Source organism: Scyliorhinus canicula, chromosome 18, assembly GCF_902713615.1.
Source record: "Scyliorhinus canicula chromosome 18, sScyCan1.1, whole genome shotgun sequence".
NCBI lineage: Eukaryota > Metazoa > Chordata > Chondrichthyes > Carcharhiniformes > Scyliorhinidae > Scyliorhinus > Scyliorhinus canicula.
In genome coordinates, this window is record NC_052163.1 from 41,843,355 (window position 1) to 41,866,314 (window position 22,960).

The 22,960-nt window shown below is 46.4% G+C and overlaps 1 protein-coding gene across 1 annotated transcript in view; it reads left to right on the top strand.

Annotated features, from left to right (window-relative positions):
* Window positions 1-22,729, top strand: part of nup85 (nucleoporin 85) — a 75,325-nt gene extending 52,596 nt beyond the window's left edge. Inside the window, exons 11-19 of the mRNA XM_038777161.1 lie at window positions 2,359-2,465; window positions 4,110-4,193; window positions 5,381-5,446; window positions 5,604-5,755; window positions 10,373-10,490; window positions 16,729-16,829; window positions 20,580-20,731; window positions 21,692-21,790; window positions 22,484-22,729. Coding sequence (XP_038633089.1) covers window positions 2,359-2,465; window positions 4,110-4,193; window positions 5,381-5,446; window positions 5,604-5,755; window positions 10,373-10,490; window positions 16,729-16,829; window positions 20,580-20,731; window positions 21,692-21,790; window positions 22,484-22,588 — 984 coding nt within the window. The 3' untranslated portion in view covers window positions 22,589-22,729. The remainder of the gene's footprint in view (window positions 1-2,358; window positions 2,466-4,109; window positions 4,194-5,380; window positions 5,447-5,603; window positions 5,756-10,372; window positions 10,491-16,728; window positions 16,830-20,579; window positions 20,732-21,691; window positions 21,791-22,483) is intronic.
* The last annotated feature ends 231 nt before the right edge of the window (window positions 22,730-22,960 follow it).

Below are 22,960 nucleotides of genomic sequence, written 5' to 3' on the forward strand. Positions count from 1 at the left end.
CCCCTGCCTCCAGGTCCGGAATGCGGCCCAACATGCGCCTCATAAAGCCAGCATCATCCCAATTCAGGGCATATACATTAACCAGCACCACCTTCTCTCCCTGCAGCCTACCCTTCACCATAATATATCTGCCCTCCTTGTCCGACACCACCTCAGCCGCCTCAAACGCCACCCTCTTCCCACCAGAATTGCCACCCCCTGGTTCTTCGCGTCTAATCCTGAGTGGAAAACCTGCCCCACCCACCCCTTCCTCAGACGAACCTGGTCCGCCACCTTCAAGTGGGTCTCCTGGAGCATAGCCACGTCCGCCTTCAGCCCCTTCAGATGAGAAAATACCCTAGTTCTCTTAACCGGCCCATTCAGCCCCCTCACGTTCCAGGTGATCAGCCGGATCAGAGGGCACCCCGCCCCCCTCCCCCGCCGACTAGCCATAGCTCATCGACTTCTCGCCCCAGGCCAGCACACCCCGCCCGACCTGTTCCCCATGACGATAATGCCTCTCCTCTACCCCCCCCCCCCCCCCCCCCCCCCCGCAGCCCACACCAGCTCCTTCCTGGCCATTCCAGCAGCAACCCGGTATCCCCCCCCACCCCTCCCAGGCTAGGATCCCTCCTAGCCGCGACGCACCCTCCATGGTACTTCTGTGAGTCAGCTGACTTCTGCTGACCCCGGCAACTCGCGCCAAAACCCGGCCCCATCCGACATGGGGTCATCCCCCCCTCCTGCCACACCCCGTTGGCACCGCTTCAGCGCGGGAAAAAACCAGTAGAGGCCATGCCTCCACCGCCAGCTCCACCCCCCCTGTCCCGCAGCACGGGAAACCAGAGGAAAGCCCGCGCTTTCACACTGCCCCACCCCACCCTTCTGATGCAGCTCCCCCAAATTCCAGCTCCACCCCATCCCCCAGCCCCGTACGGAAGAGAAAATAAAAAAAAACACAAGCCCCCAACATTCCCCACATAACCCAAAACCATACCCAACAGACCCACCCGGAAACAGAGCAAAAGACCAGCATAAAAAACACATGTCAAAGTTACAAAAACAGCAACAGCAAAAACAGCAACGACCATAGTGCACCGGACCCTGCAGCCCCCAGACCCTAATTCGAGTCCAGCTTCTCCGCCTGTACAAAGGCCCACGCCTCCTCCGGGGACTCAAATTAGTGGTCCCGGTCCTTCTATGTCACTCACAGACGCGCAGGCTGCAGCATTCCAGATTTGACCTGCTTGGCATGCAGCACCGCCTTCATCCGGTTAAACCCGGCCCGCCGCTTAGCCACCTCCGCATTCCAGTCCTGGTAGATTCGCACTACCGAATTCTCCCAATTGCTGCTCCTCTCTTTCTTGGCCCAGCGCAGCACACACTCCCGGTCGCTGAATCGATGGAACCGCACCAGCACCGCCCGCGGGGATTCATTTGTCTTGGGCCTCCTGGCCAGCACTCTGTGGGCTCCCTCAAGCTCCAGGGGCAAATGGAAGGACCCCGCTCCCATCAACAAGCTCAGCATCGTGGTCACATAAGACGGAAGATCCAGCCCCTCCGCCAGGCCCAGGATCCTCAAATTCTTTCGCCTCGTGCGAAGGTCCAGCCACTCCAAGCGGTCTTGCCACTTTTTGTGAAGTGCCTCGTGCAACTCCACTTTCCCCACGAGGACCACGGCCTCCTCCTCCCGCTCAGCGGCCTGCTGCTGCAACTCCCGAATGGCCACCCCCTGGGCCGTCTGGGTCTCAAGCAGCTTGTTGGTAGTCGCATTCAGGGAGTCCAGCAACTCGACCTTCAGCTCCGCAAAACAGCACAGAAGAGCAGCTTGCTGCTCCTGCGCCCACTTCCACCAGTGTTCGGGTGCTCCGCCGGCCACCATTTTGTCCTTCCCCCGCTTTTCCTGGGGAGCTGCTGCAGCTTTTTCCTTTGCCCCATTCCAGGTAAGCACCATAAATTTCGGGGAATGTTCCTCCAAACACCTTCCCCCACCGGGAATCGTCGAAACAGCGCCGTTTGGGGCCCTAAAATAGGCCCGAAAGTCCTTTAATAGCGGGAGCTGCCGAACGTGCGGCTTAGCTCCGCATCGCCACAACCGGAAGTCCGCCGGTCGGTACAAACTCAATGGGCCGAATGGCCTCCTTCTGCACTGTGTGATCTGTGTCCTGTGTGTGTTTAGCCCACTGTGCTAAACCAGCCCCTAACTGAAACAAACAAGTACAGTTCAGACCATAGTTTAGATTAGAAGAAAGATGGGAATGGTTGTGTTCCAGGAGAAGGGTAAAGAAGTGAGCGAGCGAACAATGAGCTATTACCAGCTACCTCTTGTATTTTGTGACTATTCCTGACAGTGATTCTCCTCCCTATTGATGTGTGTAGCTCTGTCTGGATCATTTTGTTTCTTCTGGGAGCCAGCCTGAGGCCTTGGACCGTATCCTCTTGGCAGCATTTGAATTCAATATCCACCAGGTTTTGAAAGACTGCAGGTGAGCATGCACCCATCTGCAAAATGCAGAAAATCACAGTCAAATTATACATTCAAAAAAAATGTCAAGAACTGATTTTTCTTCTGGTTTCACTCTGAATTTTAAAACCTGTTTCCCCATACAGTATATCCATTTCCTTCATCTGGTATGCCCAAGCCAAAAGTCGGGGGGGAGATTGAGATTCATTTTTCTGCCTCCTCTATCCTAATGTACTCTTAAGTCCTAGAATTCCTACAGTGCAGAAAGAGGCCATTCGGCCCATCATGTTTGCAGCAAACCTCTGAAAGAGCACACTATCTATCTAGTCCCACTCTCGTGGCCTATCCCCATAACCCCATTTAACCTGCACATCTTTGGACTGTGGAAGGAAACCGGAGCACCCGGAGGAAACCCACGCAGACACGGGGAGAACATGCAAACTCCACACAGCCAGCCACCCAAGGCCAGAACTGAACTTGGATCCCTGGAGCTGTGAGGCAGCAGTGCTAACCACTGTGCCATCATGCTGCCCTGTTCACCATCCTTTTTGCATCCTCCTTTTCAAATCCCCATTTGGTTTTTCCCTTGCTATCTCTGTTAACCTCCTGCACCCCTCCGAGATCTCCCTGCTCCTCTAATCCTGGTCTCTTAGCCATCCCCAATTTCAATCACTCCACCATAGGTGGCTGTTCATTGCCAAGGCCCCCAGCTCCACAATTTTCTTCATAAGCCTCACCGTCTCTCTCTACCTCTATCTCTTTAAGATGCTCCTTCAAACCTACCACTTTGATCACATTTCCTGTCCTAATATCTGTCTATGTGGCTCAGTGTTAAATTTTGTTTGGTAACGTTACTGTGAAATATCGCAAGACCTTTTTACTATGTTAATGGTGCTATGTAATTGCAAAAGTTATTGTTGTTCTCTTGATCCGATACCCTTCAACACCCCCACCTATTCTCTTCTCATGACTTCCCTCTTCTCTATGACTTAGAACATAGAACAGTACAGCACAGAACAGGCCCTTCGACCCTCAATGTTGTGCCGAGCCATGATCACCCTACTCAAACCCATGTATCCACCCTATACCCGTAACCCAACAACCCCCCCCCCCCCCCCCCCCAAACCTTAACCTTACTTTTATTAGGACACTACGGGCAATTTAGCATGGCCAATCCACCTAACCCGCACATCTTTGGACTGTGGGAGGAAACTGGAGCACCCGGAGGAAACCCACGCACACAGGGGGAGGACGTGCAGACTCCACACAGACAGTGACCCAGCCGGGAATCGAACCTGGGACCCTGGAGCTGTGAAGCATTTATGCTAACCACCATGCTACCCTGCTGCCCCTACTTGATGCCCTTACTCTATGATTCACCTGTTGGATTAATTCACTGAGCAATTAGTGGGATTGAAGCTGATGCAAACTCTATTAAAGTTTAGTTCCTTTTTTCTGGACACTGCTCATTTAAAACATTAACGTTGCTGAGACTGAGTTATCAAAGCATGCAGTGCAATACCAAGTGCTCCTGATACACTCAAATTGTATGCTCTTGGATTCTTATGTTTTATAGAAGCATTGCTTTCCCAGTCTGGTATGCAACCTGCTTTTTTAATGTCAGTGTTTCTGCAAACTAATGTGTTTCATATACCTCTTGTTACAGCATCATCCTGAATAATTGGTGGTTTGTGGCTCATCTAACAGACTTATTGGATCATTGCAACCTTCTGCAGTCTCATAATCTTCAGTGAGTGTATACATTTAATTAGTAGGGTGAGAGTGCTTGCCTGTAGTCTATCAGTCTGTGCTGAGGATTTCCCTGTATGATTGTGTGTTACATTGCCAACACTTACAATAGCATACCTCTCTGAGCTGTGCTGGTGACAGATTGCTCCTTCATCTACCTCTGTGTCTTTATTCACGCTCCCACAGTTCAGTGTTCCACTTATTCTTGCATGTTGGGAAAAAGAATAGCGCGAATGATGTTCTGAGTGGTACAGAGATCTTAGTTTTTGACTTGTTGCTGGAGTGCAGAAAGATAGGGACCTGTGTCCGACTGCCCACATGTCCCATTACTATGTGGTTTCAGTCTGAACCTGGGTCCCATCACTTCATGATACAGGGGCAGCTCTGGACCCAGGGCCTGTTGTTCCCCACTAGAATATTCCCGAGAACTGTTTTAAAGTAGGCTTTTTGGTGTAATTACTGGGTTAATACAGGAGGCTTAATGTAGAAACACAAAACTATTTAAAACCAAACACCCCTGACTTATCAAGATCTTTTGTCAGAGTAATTGTAGAAATAGATCTGATCTTGCCCTATTTTTTGGAGTCTCTTTTCCTCTTGTAAGGGCAGCTGGTATTTCAGAAAATGTTCTCCCATATTGTTGCCTGCACCGAAGAGGTTGACTCCACAAGTGACTTCCAGTTGCCATCAGCCTCCCTCACTGCTATCACCAGGCAAGATTCTCTTCATTTGCTCTGGGGTGGGTGACATTACAACCAATCCCGATCCTGTGCTCACTCAGCATTTAGACTTGTGTATCGTGTAACAGGACATCTCCTGAATCAGGGAGTGCTGAGGCTTGTTGGAGCATCCTTCCTGTCGCCTTGGCTGAGATCGGTGACATTAGCATAAGCCAGGAATTGACCTGGTCAATTCCTGGTCAGTATGGGTTTGTGTTACTTCACTCAATGCTTTAGGGGTTCTGCAAACTTGTAACATTTTAAACTGGTTGTGTATTGGAAATGAGGACCCAGTGGAGGAGTGTGAATAGAATAGATGGATGAGGAGACAATATGTCTTGCTATTGCCCATAACATTCACTCAGAGGCAGTTGGATTGCATTTCTACGGTTTGATATTCAAGATTATAATAAAGTTTTACAGGTTGGATTCAGGTTTTGGAGTTTGTCTTGTGTTTTTCTTGTTACAGTTTTGGTTCAAATCTTCGTGAATTTCTCATTCTGGAATATGCCTCTGGGCTCTTCAACCATGAGAGGTAGGTCACTGGAGAGTTTTAGTTTCAGTAAGATGACACCATATCTGAACCATGCTGACTATATACCATTGTGCTTTGTTATTAAGGGTTGGTGTAGAGATTCCCCGTGCTGTCCTGTGTGGGCTAATGTTGTGCCTCTTCTGTTGAACGATTTCAGCCTCTGGCAGTTGGCCGTGGACTACTTTGACCACTGTCCACAGTTTGGTCGTGTTTACCTGGAGCTTTATATTGAGCGCATACCTCTGAACACTGAACGGAAGGCACTGAAGGTGTTGAGAATATGTGAAAAGCGACAGATGAAAGAGCAAGGTGAAGAGCTGCTTATTTACAATCAGAATTGTGCGTGGTGGTGGGGGGTGCGGCAGTGTGTTGTACGTTTGTGAAGGTTCACACTTTGGGCTCTCAGATCACACACGGTTCTTCAGGGCAGCTTTGAGAAACACACTCGTCCTCCTGCCCTCCTCTACCCAACCCTACCATCTCCCCTCCTGGTCAGTGCTCAGTCGGCCCCATCCCCACTCTCCACCCACTATTTTCCACCCCTCTCCCCACAATAAGTCTCTTTTGTCAACAACACCCTGTTCCCTTTTCCCAGTGTGCCACAGCCTCCTTATACTACTACTCAATTTCACTTCACTGGATGCATACAGCCCCTGATGCTCCTGTACCCCTCAATGTACACTTTCAGCATCAATGCTCCCAGTTCTTGTTACAGCTTTCCCTGCTCACTGAGATTCTGGCATCTCTCATCCTGACAGTTGATGGCATTCTCGCCTCGGGTCAGAAGGCTATGGACTCAAGTGTTCAAGTCCCATTGCAGAGGTTTAAACGGAGAATCCAAACTGACAGTCCAATGTGGTACAACGGGTGCACTGTCAAGAGTGCCAATCTTTGGTTAAGACATTAAACTGAGGATCTGTCTGCACTCAAAAGAGCCCGTGACACTGTTTTTTAAAACCTGTAGAGAGTTCTCCTGCTGGGTCATTTATTGCTCACCCTACATCCCTCAATTATCTAGCCATGTATTTCATTGCTGTTTGTGACAGCTGGCTGTGCCCAACTTAGCTGCTGTATTTCCTACATTACAAAAATGAGTACAGTTCAAGGTGTCACAATGGCGCAGTGGTTATCACTGGATTTGATCCCGGCCCCGGGTCACTGTAAATGTGGCGTTTGAACATTCTCCCTATGTCTGCGTGGGTCTCGCCCCCACAACCCAAAGATGTGCAGGGTAGGTGGATTGACCATGCTAAATTGCCCCTTAATTGGAACAAAAGAATTGGGTACTCTAAACTTAAAAAAAAAAGTGACTACACTTCAACAAACCCTTTACAGTTGTAGCGAGACTTCTCCACTTTTATACGCTATGTCTATGAAAACAGATGTAAAATACTTGTTCAAAGTCTCTACCATTTCTTTGTCTCCCATGATCAATTCCCAGTCTCATCCACTAGGGACCAATGCTTACTTTAAGATACTCGTTTCCTTGTAAAAGCTTTTATTATCTGTTTGTATATTTTCTCATTTTCTCTCATACTCTTAATATTTCCCTCTTTATTTTTTAAAATCATCTTTTGCTGGTTTCTAAAAATTTCCCAACCTTCTGGCCAACCACTACCGTGGCAGCATCTCCGCATCTAACGATATTTTGTCAGCATCCTCTTCCTTCATAAACACCGAGACAAAATACTCATCAAGTATTCTAGCCTTGTCCTGCGTCAGATAGCCCCCTTCACCTCTTACTATGCACATACTATCTACATCGGTGTTTTTCAAACTTTTTTTCCCCCGAGACCCATTTTTACCAACCGGCTGACCTTCGCGACCCACGCCGATCGATCTTCGCGACCCACGCCGATCGATCTTCGCGACCTACGCTGGTCGATCTTCGCGACCCACGCTGGTCGATCTTCGCGACCCACGCTGGTCGATCTTCGCGACCCATGCCGGCCGACCTTAATGACCCATGCCAGCCGACATTCACGACCCACCATTTTCTCTTACCTTTAATGCGAGAGGTGAGCCTGCTTGTTCTTCATGATCTCACTCCAATCAGATTCACAGGAGGAGAGCATGGATTTCGTACCTCAGTTTGTAAACTCTGAGGAGCTTTCCTATTGACTGATCATTACAGTAACTCTTCAAGTGGATGAAGTCCACCGTCATTGGGATTGACTGGTCACTGTTTCGATTCAATGTTTTAATGTAGTCTAAAACGTCAGTAAAAAACTTATAGCCACCCTTCAGTATGCAGAGGGTGACAATGTGATGATTTACCATGGCTTTCATTATATCCCTTGCCAAACGTTGAGTTCTGCCCATGATTAAACCATGAGGAATATATACTCTCTCCAGATCAGTACAGTAATGCTTGGGGATGCAAAACAGATTGAGGCCATAGCCTTGTTCATCATCGGTGATCAACATGCAGTCAGCCATTGCCATACCGCGATCGCACTTTGACCCCGAGTTCAGGTCCCATCACTCCTGGGCCTCATGCACACTGATAAGCGGACACGCACGCTCGGTGCACCCGTATTTGTATAGCTGGTCACGGTCGCCGTTTTCAAAGCCGCTCGCAGCCAGTACTGTTAAAAGCCGGCTGCTGCACGTGAACCCCCGAGATCGGGAACGCCGCGATGGCTGGCTCCGCGACCCTCCCGGCACTCACCCGTGGGTCGCGACCCCCACTTTGAAAACGTCTGATCTACATGCCCATAGAAGATTTTTGTGCCTCCTTTATGTTAATTGCCATTCTATCCTCATATTATGTCTTATTTTCCTCTCACTTACCTGCTAATTGTATTTGACCTGATTCTCACTCATGTAATTCACCATGCATCATACAGCCTCTTTTATTGATTCATCATATTCTCCATCTCCCCTGTCAAGGGTCCCTGGCTTTTGATGTTGAAATGTACCCAGCTTGTGCCTGAAACATCTCTCTAAGATCACCCATTGTTCCATTAGAGTTTTACCTGTTAATCTTTGTTTTCATTTTACCGTGGCGAGGTCCTTTTTCATCCCATTGAAGTAAGCCCTCTTCCAATTTTGAAGTTTTGCTTTAGAGTTTCCTTGCTTTTCTCCATTTCTAAGCTAAAGCTTATGATGCGTTGCTCACTCTTATCCAAGTCTTCCCCTACAGACACACACTGTTCATTTGACCTAACTAATTTCCCAGCATCAGATTCAGTAATGCCTTGTTCTATAAAAGCAAAATACTGTGAATGCTGGAAATTGGAAATAAAAACAGAGTGCTGGCTCAGCAGGTCTGGCAGTATCAGAGGACAGAGAAAGAAACAGAGTTAACGCTTCAATTCCATTTCACTTCTTGCTCCGAAATGTCGGGGAACGGGAAACTTGGCGCATGTGTCAACGCTCTTTGTGTATTCTGCCAACGGGAAGCTAAGTTTACTGAATTCAAAAGCCACAAATTCCACACTTTTGGGATTTTAAAGTTAAAATTTAAAGGTTTATTAACAAGAAGAAAAGAAAACTTGAGCACACAAGATTACATTTACGCAGTTAAAATTGGTATTACAAAACATTCCCCAGAAAGACATCCTACTTGGCCACACTTACAAGTAAACACCCTTTGGGTAACAATCCTTTCAATCCTTTATCGCTGTTTAACTATAAAATTCCAATAATATCAAAAAGCAAACCCATTATTGCTGTAGGAAAGATATGTCACAAGACTTCTCACTTTTTCCCATTCAGCTATAGAAATTCAAGAAACTTCAGAACACCAGATTTGTTTTTTGCAGCCTCAAGACTTTTCTGGCGGCTGATTTAAACTTCATCCCTTCCAGCCCAGAGTTGTTGCTATCAGGTCTTTCTCACACAACCAACCCAAGAGGTCTCACATGGCCACCTCAAACACAATTCTCAACATCTCTCCTTTAGTAACTTTTCCTCTTTAATTCCATTATCTTTAGCCCCTCTTTGAAACTTAACTTTCCCAGAATATAAAAATATTTCATGTTCTCTCTGCCCCCACTTTAGGGTCAAATAAAATTGAATAACCTTGCTTTGTTTATTTATGAAACCGTTGCAAGCTGCAACAGTCTTTTTGCTTCCCATTGAAATTTAAGAACTGAAAACATCAAACCCTTACTTAACTGCGAAAGCAGATTTCTACCCACTACCTGTTTGCTTACAGAAAATTCACTGGCCATTCCTACTTCAAATACATATCTTTAACACTTTGTCTCCTTTCAAAGTCTCCAACCCTACCAGACAATCAGTCCCCAGCGTAATTCAATTACGTTCTCACAAAGACGCACAAACCTGCTTCACAGAGGGGTAGCACGGTGGCGCAGTGGGTTAGCCCTGCTGCCACATGGCGCCGAGGTCCCAGGTTCGATCCCGGCCCTGGGTCACTGTCCGTATAGAGTTTGCACATTCTCCCCGTGTTTGCGTGGTTTTCGCCCCCACAACCCAAAGATGTTCAGGCTAGGTGGATTGGCCATGCTAAATTGCCCATTAATTGTGGGGGGAAAAATTGGGTACACTAAATTTTTTTTTTTAAACCTACTTCACAGAATAAGACAAACCGCCAAAAATATTAAATATAGTACCATTTCTCATCACACCTTAACTTGGCCACAATGAATTCCATTAGTTATGTCCACTCACTGAATCCATCAACGTTTCTTTGGAACTTTCAGCTCCCGTTTATAATGTTTACTATGCCGCCTAACTTGGTGTCATGAATAAACTTGGATATGCAGCTTTCTACTGCTTCATCGCAGTCATTTGTAAGTACAGTGGGCTCACTGGTCAAAGCTGTCAATATGAGTACCGTACCGTGTCTCCTTCCTCCACCAACACCCCTCTCAAGTTAGTAGATTGTCGCTTACTTCACATACTGACATTTTTAAGTTTGTTGTGCAATGTTTATCTTCTGTGTCTATCTTCCTGCAGTGAGGAGCATCTGTAAAATCATGGCAATGAAAGCAATGCGTAACAACCGACTGGGATCAGCACTATCCTGGAGCGTTCGAGCAAAAGACTCGTTCTTCGCAACTCTCATCTCGGATAGGTCCGTATCTCTTCCGAAACAGGCTGGCAGCAATCTATCAGCCTCATCCTATCTGCATTTTCAAGTTTGCTCACTCCTGAAGGAGCTCAAGGTTGCCTATGTCCAACTGGTACTTTCCCAAGTAACGCTAGACAGTAAATATTTGCAGACTGTTTAATATTGGGAGGCTTCACAAGGTGCCAGTGATTCTCTGAGAGCTTGCCAAAATATTGGCAAACTGTTTGGTCATGAGAGTGATGACAAAGCTGGATCTTGTGCTACTTGATATTCATGTGCATACACTGTGCAGCACAATTTGTTAAAGATGATAGGGGGTGGCAGTCTCGAAAGATCTTCACCTGCAACTAGTGTGCCACTGAGGCCAGTTGCAGTAAGTGAACATGAAACATTGCCTTTACCAACTGGGACAGTTGGGGAAGCTCTATTCTTTTTTTAAAATTATTTTTATCAGAGTTACAAAGCCAGAGCTCAGAGTGTGGACAGGGGCATACACCTAATCCAGCTCCTTGCTTGCTCCAAAAACCAATTCAAATTGAATCCAATTCATGGTCCCCACAAGAGACATGTACCAGATCCAGACATTACACCGGACCTCACGCTCATATTGGCCAAAAGGCTGAAAAGCGAGGGGAAAGCTCTATTCTTGATCTTTATCTCAGTGGTTTGAAGTGATCTTTTAGGAGGAGCAAGTTTGGCAATTTATGGTTTTAGTGCTGGATTAAGTTCAGTTGTTCCACTGCTGCTCTCTGCCATATGATGATTGGGGAGTGAGCTCCTGAATGTGTAACTGCTGTTGGGTGAGTGTTTCGATCTAGGCGGCATGGTGGCGAAGTGGTTAGCATTGCTGCCTCACAGGGCCGAGGAGCCGGGTTCGATCCCGGCCCCGGGCCACTGTCCGTGTGGAGTTTGCACATTCATAGAATTTTCATAGAATTTACAGTGCAGAAGGAGGCCATTCGGCCCATCGAGTCTGCACCGGCTCCTGGAAAGAGCACCCTACCCAAGGTTAACACCTCCACCCTATCCCCATAACCCAGTAACCCCACCCAACACTAAGGGCAATTTTGGACACTAAGGGCAATTTTGGACACTAAGGGCAATTTATCATGTCCAATCCACCTAACTTGCACATCTTTGGACTGTGGGAGAAAACCGGAGCACCCGGAGGAAACCCACGCACACACGGGGAGGATGTGCAGACTCCGCACAGACAGTGACCCAAGCCGGAATCGAACCTGGGACCCTGGAGCTGTGAAGCGATTGTGCTATCCACAATGCTACCGTGCTGCTCCATGTTCTCCCCGTGTCTGCGTGGCTCTCACCCCCACAACCCAAAAAGATGTGCAGCATAGGTGGATTGGTCACGCTAAATTGCCTCTTGGTTGGAAAAAATAATTGGATACTTTAAATTTATTTTTAAAAAAGAATAAATAAATAAGGATATGAAGACAGCTGGCTACAGTGAAGGGAAGCTAGGTTAAAATGTAGGAAAGTAGAAAAGCAGTTGCAGACTTTTAAAGATATATATTTTTAAAATAAATTTAGAGTACCCAATTATTTTTTTTCCCAATTAAGGGGCAATTTAGCGTGGCCAATCTACCTAACCTGCACATCTTTGGATTGTGGGGGTGAAACCCCGCAGACACGGGGAGAATGTGCAAACTCCACACGGACAGTGACCCAGGGCCGGGATTCGAACCCAGGTCCTCAGCGCCGTAGAACAGGTTGGGCCAATATCCACTGCCGTTTAAAAGAATGAAACATTCAAGATTTATGGGGACTTGATAGGATGATATACTGGGAGGATGGGAGGATTTTTCCTCTTGTGTGGGAGACAAGGACTAAGGGACACAGTTTAAGAATAAGAGGTCTCCCTTTTAAGACTGAGATGAGAAGACATTGTTTTCTCTGAGGATTGTTAACTCTGTGGAATTCTCTTCCCTAGAAAGCAGTGGCGGACGGGTTATTGAATTTATTCAAGGCTGAATTAGATTTTTGATCAACAAGGAAGTTGAGGATTAAGAGAGGAAAGTGGAGTTGAGGCCACAATCAGATCAGTAGTGATCTTAACGATTGGCAGAGCAGGGCCAAATGGCCTACTCCTTTTCCTAAGTCCTGTCATCCTATTATTCCTTCAACAGTAGGTTGACTACTTTTTGATTTGATATATTTAGTAAATGTTGGTGCTCCAAATTAGAGATGTTGGTGTTGAGGGAGTGGAATTACTAAGGGAAGTAAAGTTAAGATATGGCAGGGTAGCTTGTTCATGTGGAATATGTAGCCTGTAATATGTAGGAAGTCATGGGACACTACCAGGGTCCTAGATGACCATATATGCAGGAAATTTGCCAGCTGCAGAAACTTGAAGTCTGGGTTTCAGAGCTCGAGCAGTAGCTGGAGTCACTGTCGCGCATCCACTAGGCTGAGAGCTACGTGGATAGCACATTCAAAGAGGCGATCACGCCACAGCAAAGGAGTCTGGAGGCAGAGGGGGAAATGGGTGAGTACCAGACAGTCCAAGAGAACTAGGTATGTATTACAGGAGTTCCCTGGGTCCAGCTCACATCAGGTTTCTGTTCTGAAAGCTTGTGAAGGCACCGATTCCTCAGAGTGCAGTCAGAGCCAAGTTTGCAGCACCACGTAGCTCGGCTGTACAGGAGGGGGAGAAGAAAAAAGAGCAGCAGTGATCGGGTTCATTAGTTAGGGGAACAAACAAGTGTTTCTGTGGCCGTATATGTGACTCTAGGATCGTATGTTGTCCCCCCGGTGTCTGGGTCAAGGATGACAGAGAGCAGCTGCAGGACATTCTTCTGGGAAGAGGGTGAATAGTCAGAGGTTGTGGACCACTTTGGTACCAATAATTTGGATAGAAAGGAGGATGGGGTCCTGTAATCCGAATTTAGGGAGATAGGCAGAACATTAGCAAGCAGGATGTCAAATATAGTAATCTCCGGATTAATCCCAGAGCTATGTGCAAGTGAGTATAGACATAGAACCATAAGGCAGGTGAATGCATGGCTGAAAAGATGGTTCAGGAAGAAGGGTTTCAGCTTCTGGGACACTAGGACTGGCTCTGGGGAGATGGCACCTGTACAGGCAGGCGGGTTGCACCTGAACAGAGCTGGCAAGGAGTTCTTTGTGGGACATTTTTCTCATGCTTTAAACTAATTCAGCAGACGTGTGGGAACCAAGATAAAATATTGGAGATGAATATCAGAGTGCACAAAATACTGGGAGGGACAGATAGCCCTAGTTAGTTAATAGGTGAAAATGGAGTAAGGGAGAAAGTAATGAGGCCTATATCAGGGTTACTGTGTATGTGTGTGAATGCACAGAGTATAGTAAGTATTTTTATTCAGAGCCAAAGTACACCGATCTCAATCTTTCAAAAACATAACACAATCCAGACAGTTTGCCATTTTCTTGCTTTTTCTCGCCACCCAAATCTCTCCCCTCACCCGCAGGTGATAAACAAATCCTTGAATAGCGATAAGAACATCCTCCATCTTTCGAAGAACGCATCCTCTGACCCTCTTAAGAGCAAACTTAATTTTGTCCAATTTAAGAAACTCCGCCATATCCCCCAACAACGCTGACACCCTCGGTGGCTCCACCCTCCTCCACCCCAATAGAATTCGGCGCCAGGCAATCAGAATGGCAATGGCCGCCACATGGTTCCCCTCCCCTTCCAGTAACTCCGAAGATCGCCACCAGCGGGCACGGCAACAGCCTCACGATCTCCGAAAGTACCTCAAAAATTGAGGTCCAAAAGCCCACTAATCTCAGACATGACCAAAACATATGGACATGAGCTAAGGAACAAAAAGGGTGCAGTTACATAAGAACATAAGAACTAGGAGCAGGAGTAGGCCATCTGGCCCCTCGAGCCTGCTCCGCCATTCAATTAGATCATGGCTGATCTTTTGTGGACTCAGCTCCACTTTCCGGCCCGAACACCATAACCCTTAATCCCTTTATTCTTCAAAAAACTATCTATCTTGACCTTAAAAACATGTAATGAAGGAGCCTCAACTGCTTCACTGGGCAAGGAATTCCATAGATTCACAACCCTTTGGGTGAAGAAGTTCCTCCTAAACTCAGTCCTAAATCTACTTCCCCTTATTTTGAGGTTATGTCCCCTAGTTCTGCTGTCACCCGCCAGTGGAAAATTACATTTTTCAGTGTCATCTATATAACACCAACTAGGGAGAAGGATGTAGAAAAACAATTCTGCAGGGAAATTACATACAGATGCAAACACAGGGCAGCACGGTGGCGCAGTGGTCAGCACTGCAGTCTCACGGCGCCGAGGTCCCAGGTTCGATCCCAGCTCTGGGTCACTGTCCGTGTGGAGTTTGCACATTCTCCCTGTGTCTGCCTGGGTCTCGCTCCCACAACCCAAAGATGTGCAGGATAGGTGCATTGGCCATGCTAAATTGCCCCTTAATTGGAAAACATAAATTGGGCACTCTAAATTTAAAAAAAGAGATGTAAACATTAGAATAGCTATAATGGGGGACTTTAATTATTCAATGTAAACTGGACAGTGGAAGTCTAAAAGGTGGAGGGAAGCAAACATTCCCAGATTATGTTCAGGATCCTTTTCTACAGCAGCATACGTCCAGTCCAACAAGAAGTGATGCACTGTTAGATCTGGTTCATGGAAATTAGATGGGCCAAGTAGATCCAAGTGTCAGTGGGGGACATTTAGGAGACAGTGATTATTGCAGTGTACGGTTTAGTATGTTGATAGAAAAAGATAATAGGCAATCCAGAGTAAGAATAATACTCAATGGGGCAAGAACACAACTGGACCTGTTAGACTGGAATAAAAGGCTGGTGGTAAAAGAGCTACCTTAAAAAAAAATGGTTCTGGCATAGTCATGCTAAATTTCCTCAAAAGGGAAAGGTAGGTCAAACAAATCCAAAGCTCCCTTGTTGAAAAAGGAGATAGAAATTAAGATGAGGAAGAAAAAGTGTGCTTATGAAGGGTGTCAGGTAACAATTATAGTTGAGATCCAAGAGGAATACAGAAGTTTCAGTGGGGAGGTGAAAAAGCGCACTAGAGAATTGAAGAGGGATTATGATATAAGACTGGCAGCCAACATAAAGGGGAATCCAAAAGACATTTAATTAGCAAAAGGATGGTAAAAGGAGGAATAAGGCCGATTAGGGACCAATAGGGAAATTTACACATGGAGGCTGGAGGCATGACTGAGGCACCAAGGAGGTAGGTACTTTACAGACAAGGGAACCCTGTCATTAGAAAGGTTCAAAATTGATGAGGAAGTGTTGAAAAGATTGTCTGTGTTTGAAGTTGATGAGACACCAGGACCAGATGTAATACGTCAAAGAATATTAAAGGAAGTGACAATGGAATTTGCAAGGGGGGGGGGAGATAAGTTCAGCAATTACAGCCAAATCAGTTTAACATCATTGGTGGGGAAGCTTCCCAAAACAATTATTCGGGATAGAATTAGTTGTCAAGCCAAAAACTATGGGTTGCTTAGGAAGAGTCATAAATTTATTTGAATAGAAACAATGTGCAGGAATACAGGAAAAAAGGCAGGGGAATGGCACTAAGTCATGATGCATTTGGAGAGCCAGTGTAGACATGATGGGCCGAATGGCCTCTTGCACCATAATGATGCTGTGAATTCTTATTTGGAGACTCCGAACACAGCCAGGACCAGTCAATCAATGTGTCTTCGTTTTCATGGGAATATATAGAAGGGCAGCACAGTAGCCCAGTGGGCAGCACTGTTGCTTCACAGCGCCAGGGTCCCAGGTTCGATTCCCGGCTTGGGTCTGTGCGGACTCTGCACGTTCTCCCTGTGTCTGCGTGGGTTTCCTCCGGGTGCTCAGGTTTCATCCCACGTGTCCCAAAAGACATGCTGTTAGATAATTTGGACATTCTGAATTCTCCGTGTGTACCTGAACAGGCGCCGGAATGTGGCACCTAGGGAATTTTTACAGTAACTTCATTGCAGTGTTAATGTGAGCCTACTTGTGACAATAAAGATTATTATTATTATAGCGCTATGGTATTTTATCATCTCTTATAGACATTCCTGTGCCTCATTCTCCCCCAGATATTCATGTTGGGCAGTTTTGTTCCCTGAGCTAGTGCAGTAAGAATCCATTTTACTCATACTGTCTGTTGAGAGAGAGAAGCTGCTTTGCTACAGTGATTTTCTCTGCGATACTGTGTTTATAAAGTTACTGGATTATTTTGCAGGCTACTTCAGGATTACTCTGTTAAAGGAAGCTTTTCTGACTTTGACCTGATCAGCAACTTGGGATCATCTATGCTGCTGAGTGACCGGCTGACTTTCCTTGGTAGGCAGACCTAATTCTCTAGTCTCCTGGTATACCCAGTATTTGTTATGGTGTTGGTTCATATTTATCATGACTTGTATTGTGTTCTGTCGTCTTTGTCTATTTAAAACATTGGAAAATGCCTCAGACGCTGAATGATTTTGTATTCTCAAATGGATTATATCATTGATACAAGGCTCTGCAAATTGCAGGGCAATGGGATTAATTTGGGAGTGATACATGGCTATAAAGAGTGCACAGCAATGGGATTGCTTTTGGATTGTTACAGGACTATGAAAAGTATTGGGCAATGGGATTAATTTGGGGCTATGAAGAGTGCAGGGTGTGGGATTAATTTAAGATCGACACAGGGCTATGAAAAGTGCTGGGCAATGGAATTGATAAGGGGTTATGGAGAGTGCACAGCAATGGGATTAATTGGGGATTTCTTTAGCTAACAGGCAGTAGATTGGAGCAAATGATTGTCTGTGCTGTAAATGTCTGGTTTCTCACCTGTGAACATACCAACCTCTTCCCTCAGCTGAAAAGTGATGCACCTGGTCCATTTGCTGGGATGGGCAAGTCAGTGGGCGGGGCCAAGGGGTTTGAAAGGTAAGTGGGAGGGAGTAGTTGAGATGAAGAGGATTGTGGGAGGGGGCAGTTACAGCAACGTTTGTAAGAGAGAAGGCTGGAGAATGGGGATGAGAAACATATCAGCTCTGATTGAATGGCGGAGCAGACTTGATGGGCCGAATGGCCTAGTTCAACTCCCATGACTTATGGTTTCATGGGAGCATTTATGGGGATTGAGGGGGTTGTTAAGGGAGATAGATGGAGGTTTGCGAGAAGTGTTGAAGGAACCAGGCAACTGATGGGACAAATGTGGGTAAGTGGAGAGTTCAGTGGCCTATAGGTGAAAGCAGAGATGTGATGGGACAATGAGACAGAGAGACTTAAAGATCAGGATCAAAATTTACATGAGCATGATTTAGGTAGAGAGTGTAGATGAGGTAGAACAGTGTGCTGAATGAGCATTGCTCTTGAAGGCCAAAATGTCTTGTGTGTTCCTGGACACTATAGTTACAACCAAGATATGGGAACAAAGCAGACTGCACAAATTGGATTGGTTCAATGGCCTCCTGCATCTTAAGATGTTCTGAGCTTGGCCCCTTGGCAGGTCTGTCTGCAACTCCCAAGGCTGAAGTGTTTGATAGGGTAGTTAGAACATAGAACAGTACAGCACAGAACAGGCCCTTCGGCCCTCGATTTTGTGCCGAGCATTGTCCGAAACCAAGATCAAGCTACCCCACTCCCTGTCATTCTGGTGTGCTCCATATGCCTATCCAATAACCGCTTGAAAGTTCCTAAAGTGTCCGACTCCACTATTACAGCAGGCAGTCCATTCCGCACCCTAACCACTCTTGAGTAAAGAACCTACCTCGGAAATCCCTCCTATATCTCCCACCCTGAATCTTACAGTAATGCCCCCTTGTAACAGCTACATCCACCCGATGAAATAGTCTCTCAACATCCACTCTATCTATCCCCCTCATCATCTTATAAACCTCTATTAAGTCGCCTCTCATCCTCCTCCACTCCGAAGAGAAAAGCCCTAGCTTCCTCAACCTTTCCTCATAAGACCTATCCTGCAAACCAGGCAGCATCCTGGTAAATCTCCTTTACACCCTTTCCAATGCTTCCACATCCTTCCTATAATGAGGTGACCAGAACTGCACACAATACTGCAAATGTGGTCTCACCAGGGTCATGTATAGTTGCAGCATAACCCCGCGGCTCTTAAACTCAAGCCCCCTGTTAATAAACGCTAAGACACTATAAGCCTTCTTCACGGCTCTATCCACGTGAGTGGCAACCTTCAGTGATCTGTGGACAGGAACCCCAAGATCTCTCTGTTCCTCCACATTCCTCAGAACCCTGCCATTGACCCTGTAATCCGCATTCAAATTTTTTCTACCAAAGTGAATCACCTCGCACTTATCAGGGTTAAACTCCATCTGCGATCTTTCGGCCCAGCTCTGCATCCTATCAATGTCTCTTTGCAGCCTACAAAAGCCCTCCACTTCATCCACTACTCCACCAATCTTGGAGTCATCAGCAAATTTACTGACCCACCCTTCAGCCCCCTCCTCCAAGTCATTGATAAAAATCACAAATAGCTGAGGACCCAGCACTGATCCCTGTGGTACACCGCTGGTAACTGGTCTCCAGTCTGAAAATTTTCCATCCACCACCACCCTCTGTCTTCTATGTGATAGCCAGTTACTTATCCAATTGGCCAAATTTCCCTCTATCCCACAGCTCCTCACTTTCTTCATGAGCCGACCATGGGGAACCTTATCAAATGCCTTACTAAAATCCATGTATACGACATCAACTGCTCTACCTTCATCTACACACTTAGTTACCTCCTCAAAGAATTCAATCAAATTTGTGAGGCAAGACTTACCCTTCACGAATCCGTGTTGACTATCCCGGATTAAGCTGCATCTTTCCAAATGGTCAGAAATCCTATCCTTCAGGACCTTTTCCATTAACTTACCGACCACCGAAGTAAGACTAACTGGCCTTTAATTACCAGGGTCATTCCTATTCCCTTTCTTGAACAGAGGAACAACATTCGCCACTCTCCAGTCCTCCGGCACTATCCCCGTGGACAGTGAGGACTCAAAGATCAAAGCCAAAGGCTCTGCAATCTCATCCCTTGCCTCCCAAAGAATCCTTGGATATATCCCATCTGGCCCAGGGGACTTGTCGACCCTCAGGTTTTTCAAAATTGCGAATATATCCTTCCTCAGAACATCTACCTCCTCCAGCCTACCCACCTGTATCACACTCTCATCCTCCAAAACATGGCCCCTCTCCTTGGTGAACACTGAAGAAAAGTATTCATTCAACGCCTCTCCTATTTTTTCTGACTCCATGCACAAGTTCCCACTACTGTCCTTGACCAGCCCTACCCTCACCCTGGTCATTCTTTTATTTCTCACCTAAGAATAAAAAGCCTTGGGGTTTTCCTTGATCCGACCCGCCAAGGGCTTCTCATGCCCCCTCCTAGCTCTCCTAAGCCCTTTTTTTAGCTCAGCCCTTGCTACCTTGTAACCCTCAAGCGACCCAACTGAACCTTGTTTTCTCATCCTTACATACTCTTCCTTTTTCCTCTTGACAAGACATTCAACCTCTTTTGTGAACCATGGTTCCCTCACGCGGCCATTTCCTCCCTGCCTGACAGGGACATAACTATCAAGGACACCCAGTATTTGTTCCTTGAACCAGCTCCACTTTTCATTTGTGCCTTTCCCTGACAGTTTCTGTTCCCATCTTATGGTCCCTTATTCTTGCCTAATCGCATCATAATTACCCCTCCCCCAATTATAAACCTTGCCCTGCCGTATGGCCCTATCCCTCTCCATTGCAATAGTGAAAGACACCGGAAGTTCTCCACTTTTGGGGGAATCCAGTACTAAAGACTCTAAATATAGAACGATCGCCAAGCAATCCAATAGAGCATTCAGAAACCTCTTGACCCAAAGAATGGTTAGGATGTGGAACACATTACTACATAGCAAATAAGGCAAATAGCATAGACGCATTGAAGGTAAAACCCGAGAGAGAGAAAGGAATAGAAAGACCTGTTGATGGGGGGGGAGATGAGGAGGAGCAGAAGAATTATATGGAGCATAAACATTGATGGATCCATTTGGCCGAATGGAAAGTTACTGCGCCGTGTAATCTGTGGTTTCTTGTTGATAGGGAAGTATTGTGAATTCCACAAGCTATATGGGGAGATGCAGTTTGCAAAGGCTGCCAATCTGCTGCTCTCATTGATGACTGCCCGCATTGCTCCACCATCTTTCTGGATGACGCTGCTTCTGGATGCTCTTCCTATGATGGAACAGAAGGAGGTTTGACTACTGTTCATTGTTGGAATGTATTAGTGATTCTTTTCATTCTCTGATATATGGCATCTAACAGTTGAGATTACAGGGGATAGGGGTGGCACGTGGCACAGTGGTTAACATTGCTGCCTACAGTGCTGAGGACCCGGGTTCAAATCCCGGCTCTGGGTCACTGTTCGTGTGGAGTTTCCACATCCTCCCTGTGTCTGCGTGGGTTTCACCCCCACAACCCAAAGATGTGGAAGTTAGGTGGATTGGCTATGCTAAATTGCCCCTTAATTGGAAAAATAATAATAATTGGGTGCTCTAAATTTATTTATTTTTAAAGAGATTACAGGGGATACATGTCCTCACCGTCACCCCAACACCAGCGATATTAACCAAGCTCTTGTGTGAGGAGTTGCGTGCCATCAAAGATGGAAACAGAGTGACCCAGTCTGTACTCGGCTATCAGGATGTTGTTGAGAGGGTAGGAGGACGGGTGGAATTGCATGGTGTGATCGGTGGGAAAAGGGGGAATCCACTGCGATTCTGGTACCACATTGTGTTGTTGACGATTAATGCCCTCGGGGTAATAAATATTGCCTTGTCAGTGTTGCCAAATATCCCAGGAACATTATTACTATGTTTGAGCAGGGTAGAGGGAACTTTACTCTGTATCCAACCTGCTATCTGCATGCCATGGGAGTGTTTGATGGGAACAGTGTAGAGTGGGTTTTACATGTATCTCTGTGCTAATGCATATAAACATACAAACAAGAAGCAGGAGTAGGCCATTCACCCCCTTGAGCAGGACGATTGGGTATTGGTGTCGGAACGCACAACATGCCATTGTGGGATGAGTCATGTAAACTGGAGCCCTGGCTCCTGGGAGTGAGGGTGTGACAGGATGAAGGCTGTCTTCCTTTCCGGAGGAGATCTGCGTGTTTGTACCCATTTTCTCCTTGCTTTGTTTCTATTGGTCAGGTGATCTTTTCCTCAGAGCAGACGTACGCACTTATGCAATGCCTTGAGGATGTGACAGCAGATGATACCGGGAGTGAAAAGGAGATGAGAGCTGTGGGGGTAAGAGGACACTCTTGTTTTGATCTGGATAGTGCATTATCTCCCAGCAGTGAACACATCCTGTGAGGCGTCTGTGAGTTAATACTGATACAAACATAGGAACAGACAGAGGACCCTGAGCTTGGTCTGGCATTCAATTAGATCATGGCTGGTCTGTATCATAACTTCATCTACTTGTCTTGGTTCTGCAACCTTTAATACCCTTGCCTAACAAAAATGTGTTTAATCCATCTTGAAATTTTCAATTGACTACCCCCACCCCCGCCAACAGTTTTTGGGGATAGAGTTTCAGGTTTCCACTCCTCTTGATGTGACAAAATTATTTCCTGACAATCTTTAAGGTACCCCCCCCCCCCCCCCCCCCCCCACCACCTCTCCCCTTCATGTTCTACTACCTCCCACCAAAGAGAATAGTTTCTCTTGATCAACCCTTTTATCATATTTAAAAGCTCAATGAGATCGCCACTTAATCTTCCATATTCAAGGGAATACAGGCCAAGTTGATGAAACCTATCTTCGCCAAGCCTGGTTAATCAGTGCTGCACTCCCTCCAAGGCAAATAAATGCTGGGAGTTGAGGAGGTGGTGGTGCTGGGGAGGAAGTGGAGAGGATGTGGTAGAGGAGGGGCCGAGGTTAATTCTGACCTGTTTCTGAGTTCGCTGAGCTGATTTGAGTTCTTTTGTTCTATTCCAGGGTGAGGATGAAGTGGCAACTACGCAACTGGGCCTCCTCCGATTGGCTTTCACCCGGAATCTGGCAAAAGCCATTGTCCATGAAGGAACACATCATGGATCCTGAAACTGGGCTGAAATTGCAACATTCTCTAGCCGAGGCTCACGTGCGCGCGACCCTCTAGCCCAGGTTGTAAATAAATGTTTTCCCCCCCATGGGTTTTTTGTTTGGTCCAGAAATTGCAAATTAAAATGTTTTTCTATCCAACGGTGTTCCTATTTGGTTGCTCTGACTAGCTGAAGGCTGAATTGCAGCTTGAGGGAGCCAGTGTGTAATGTTACAATCCAGTGATAGGTAACCTAGGCAAGTGAGTGGACTGCATGAGTGGCCCTCTCTGTGGGCTGCAAGTTTGAAATCAGGCTTGTTTACTAACCATGACCCGGTGAATAAGATTAAATATATTTAATACATGCTGAAAATTTCATAACGAGTTACAGA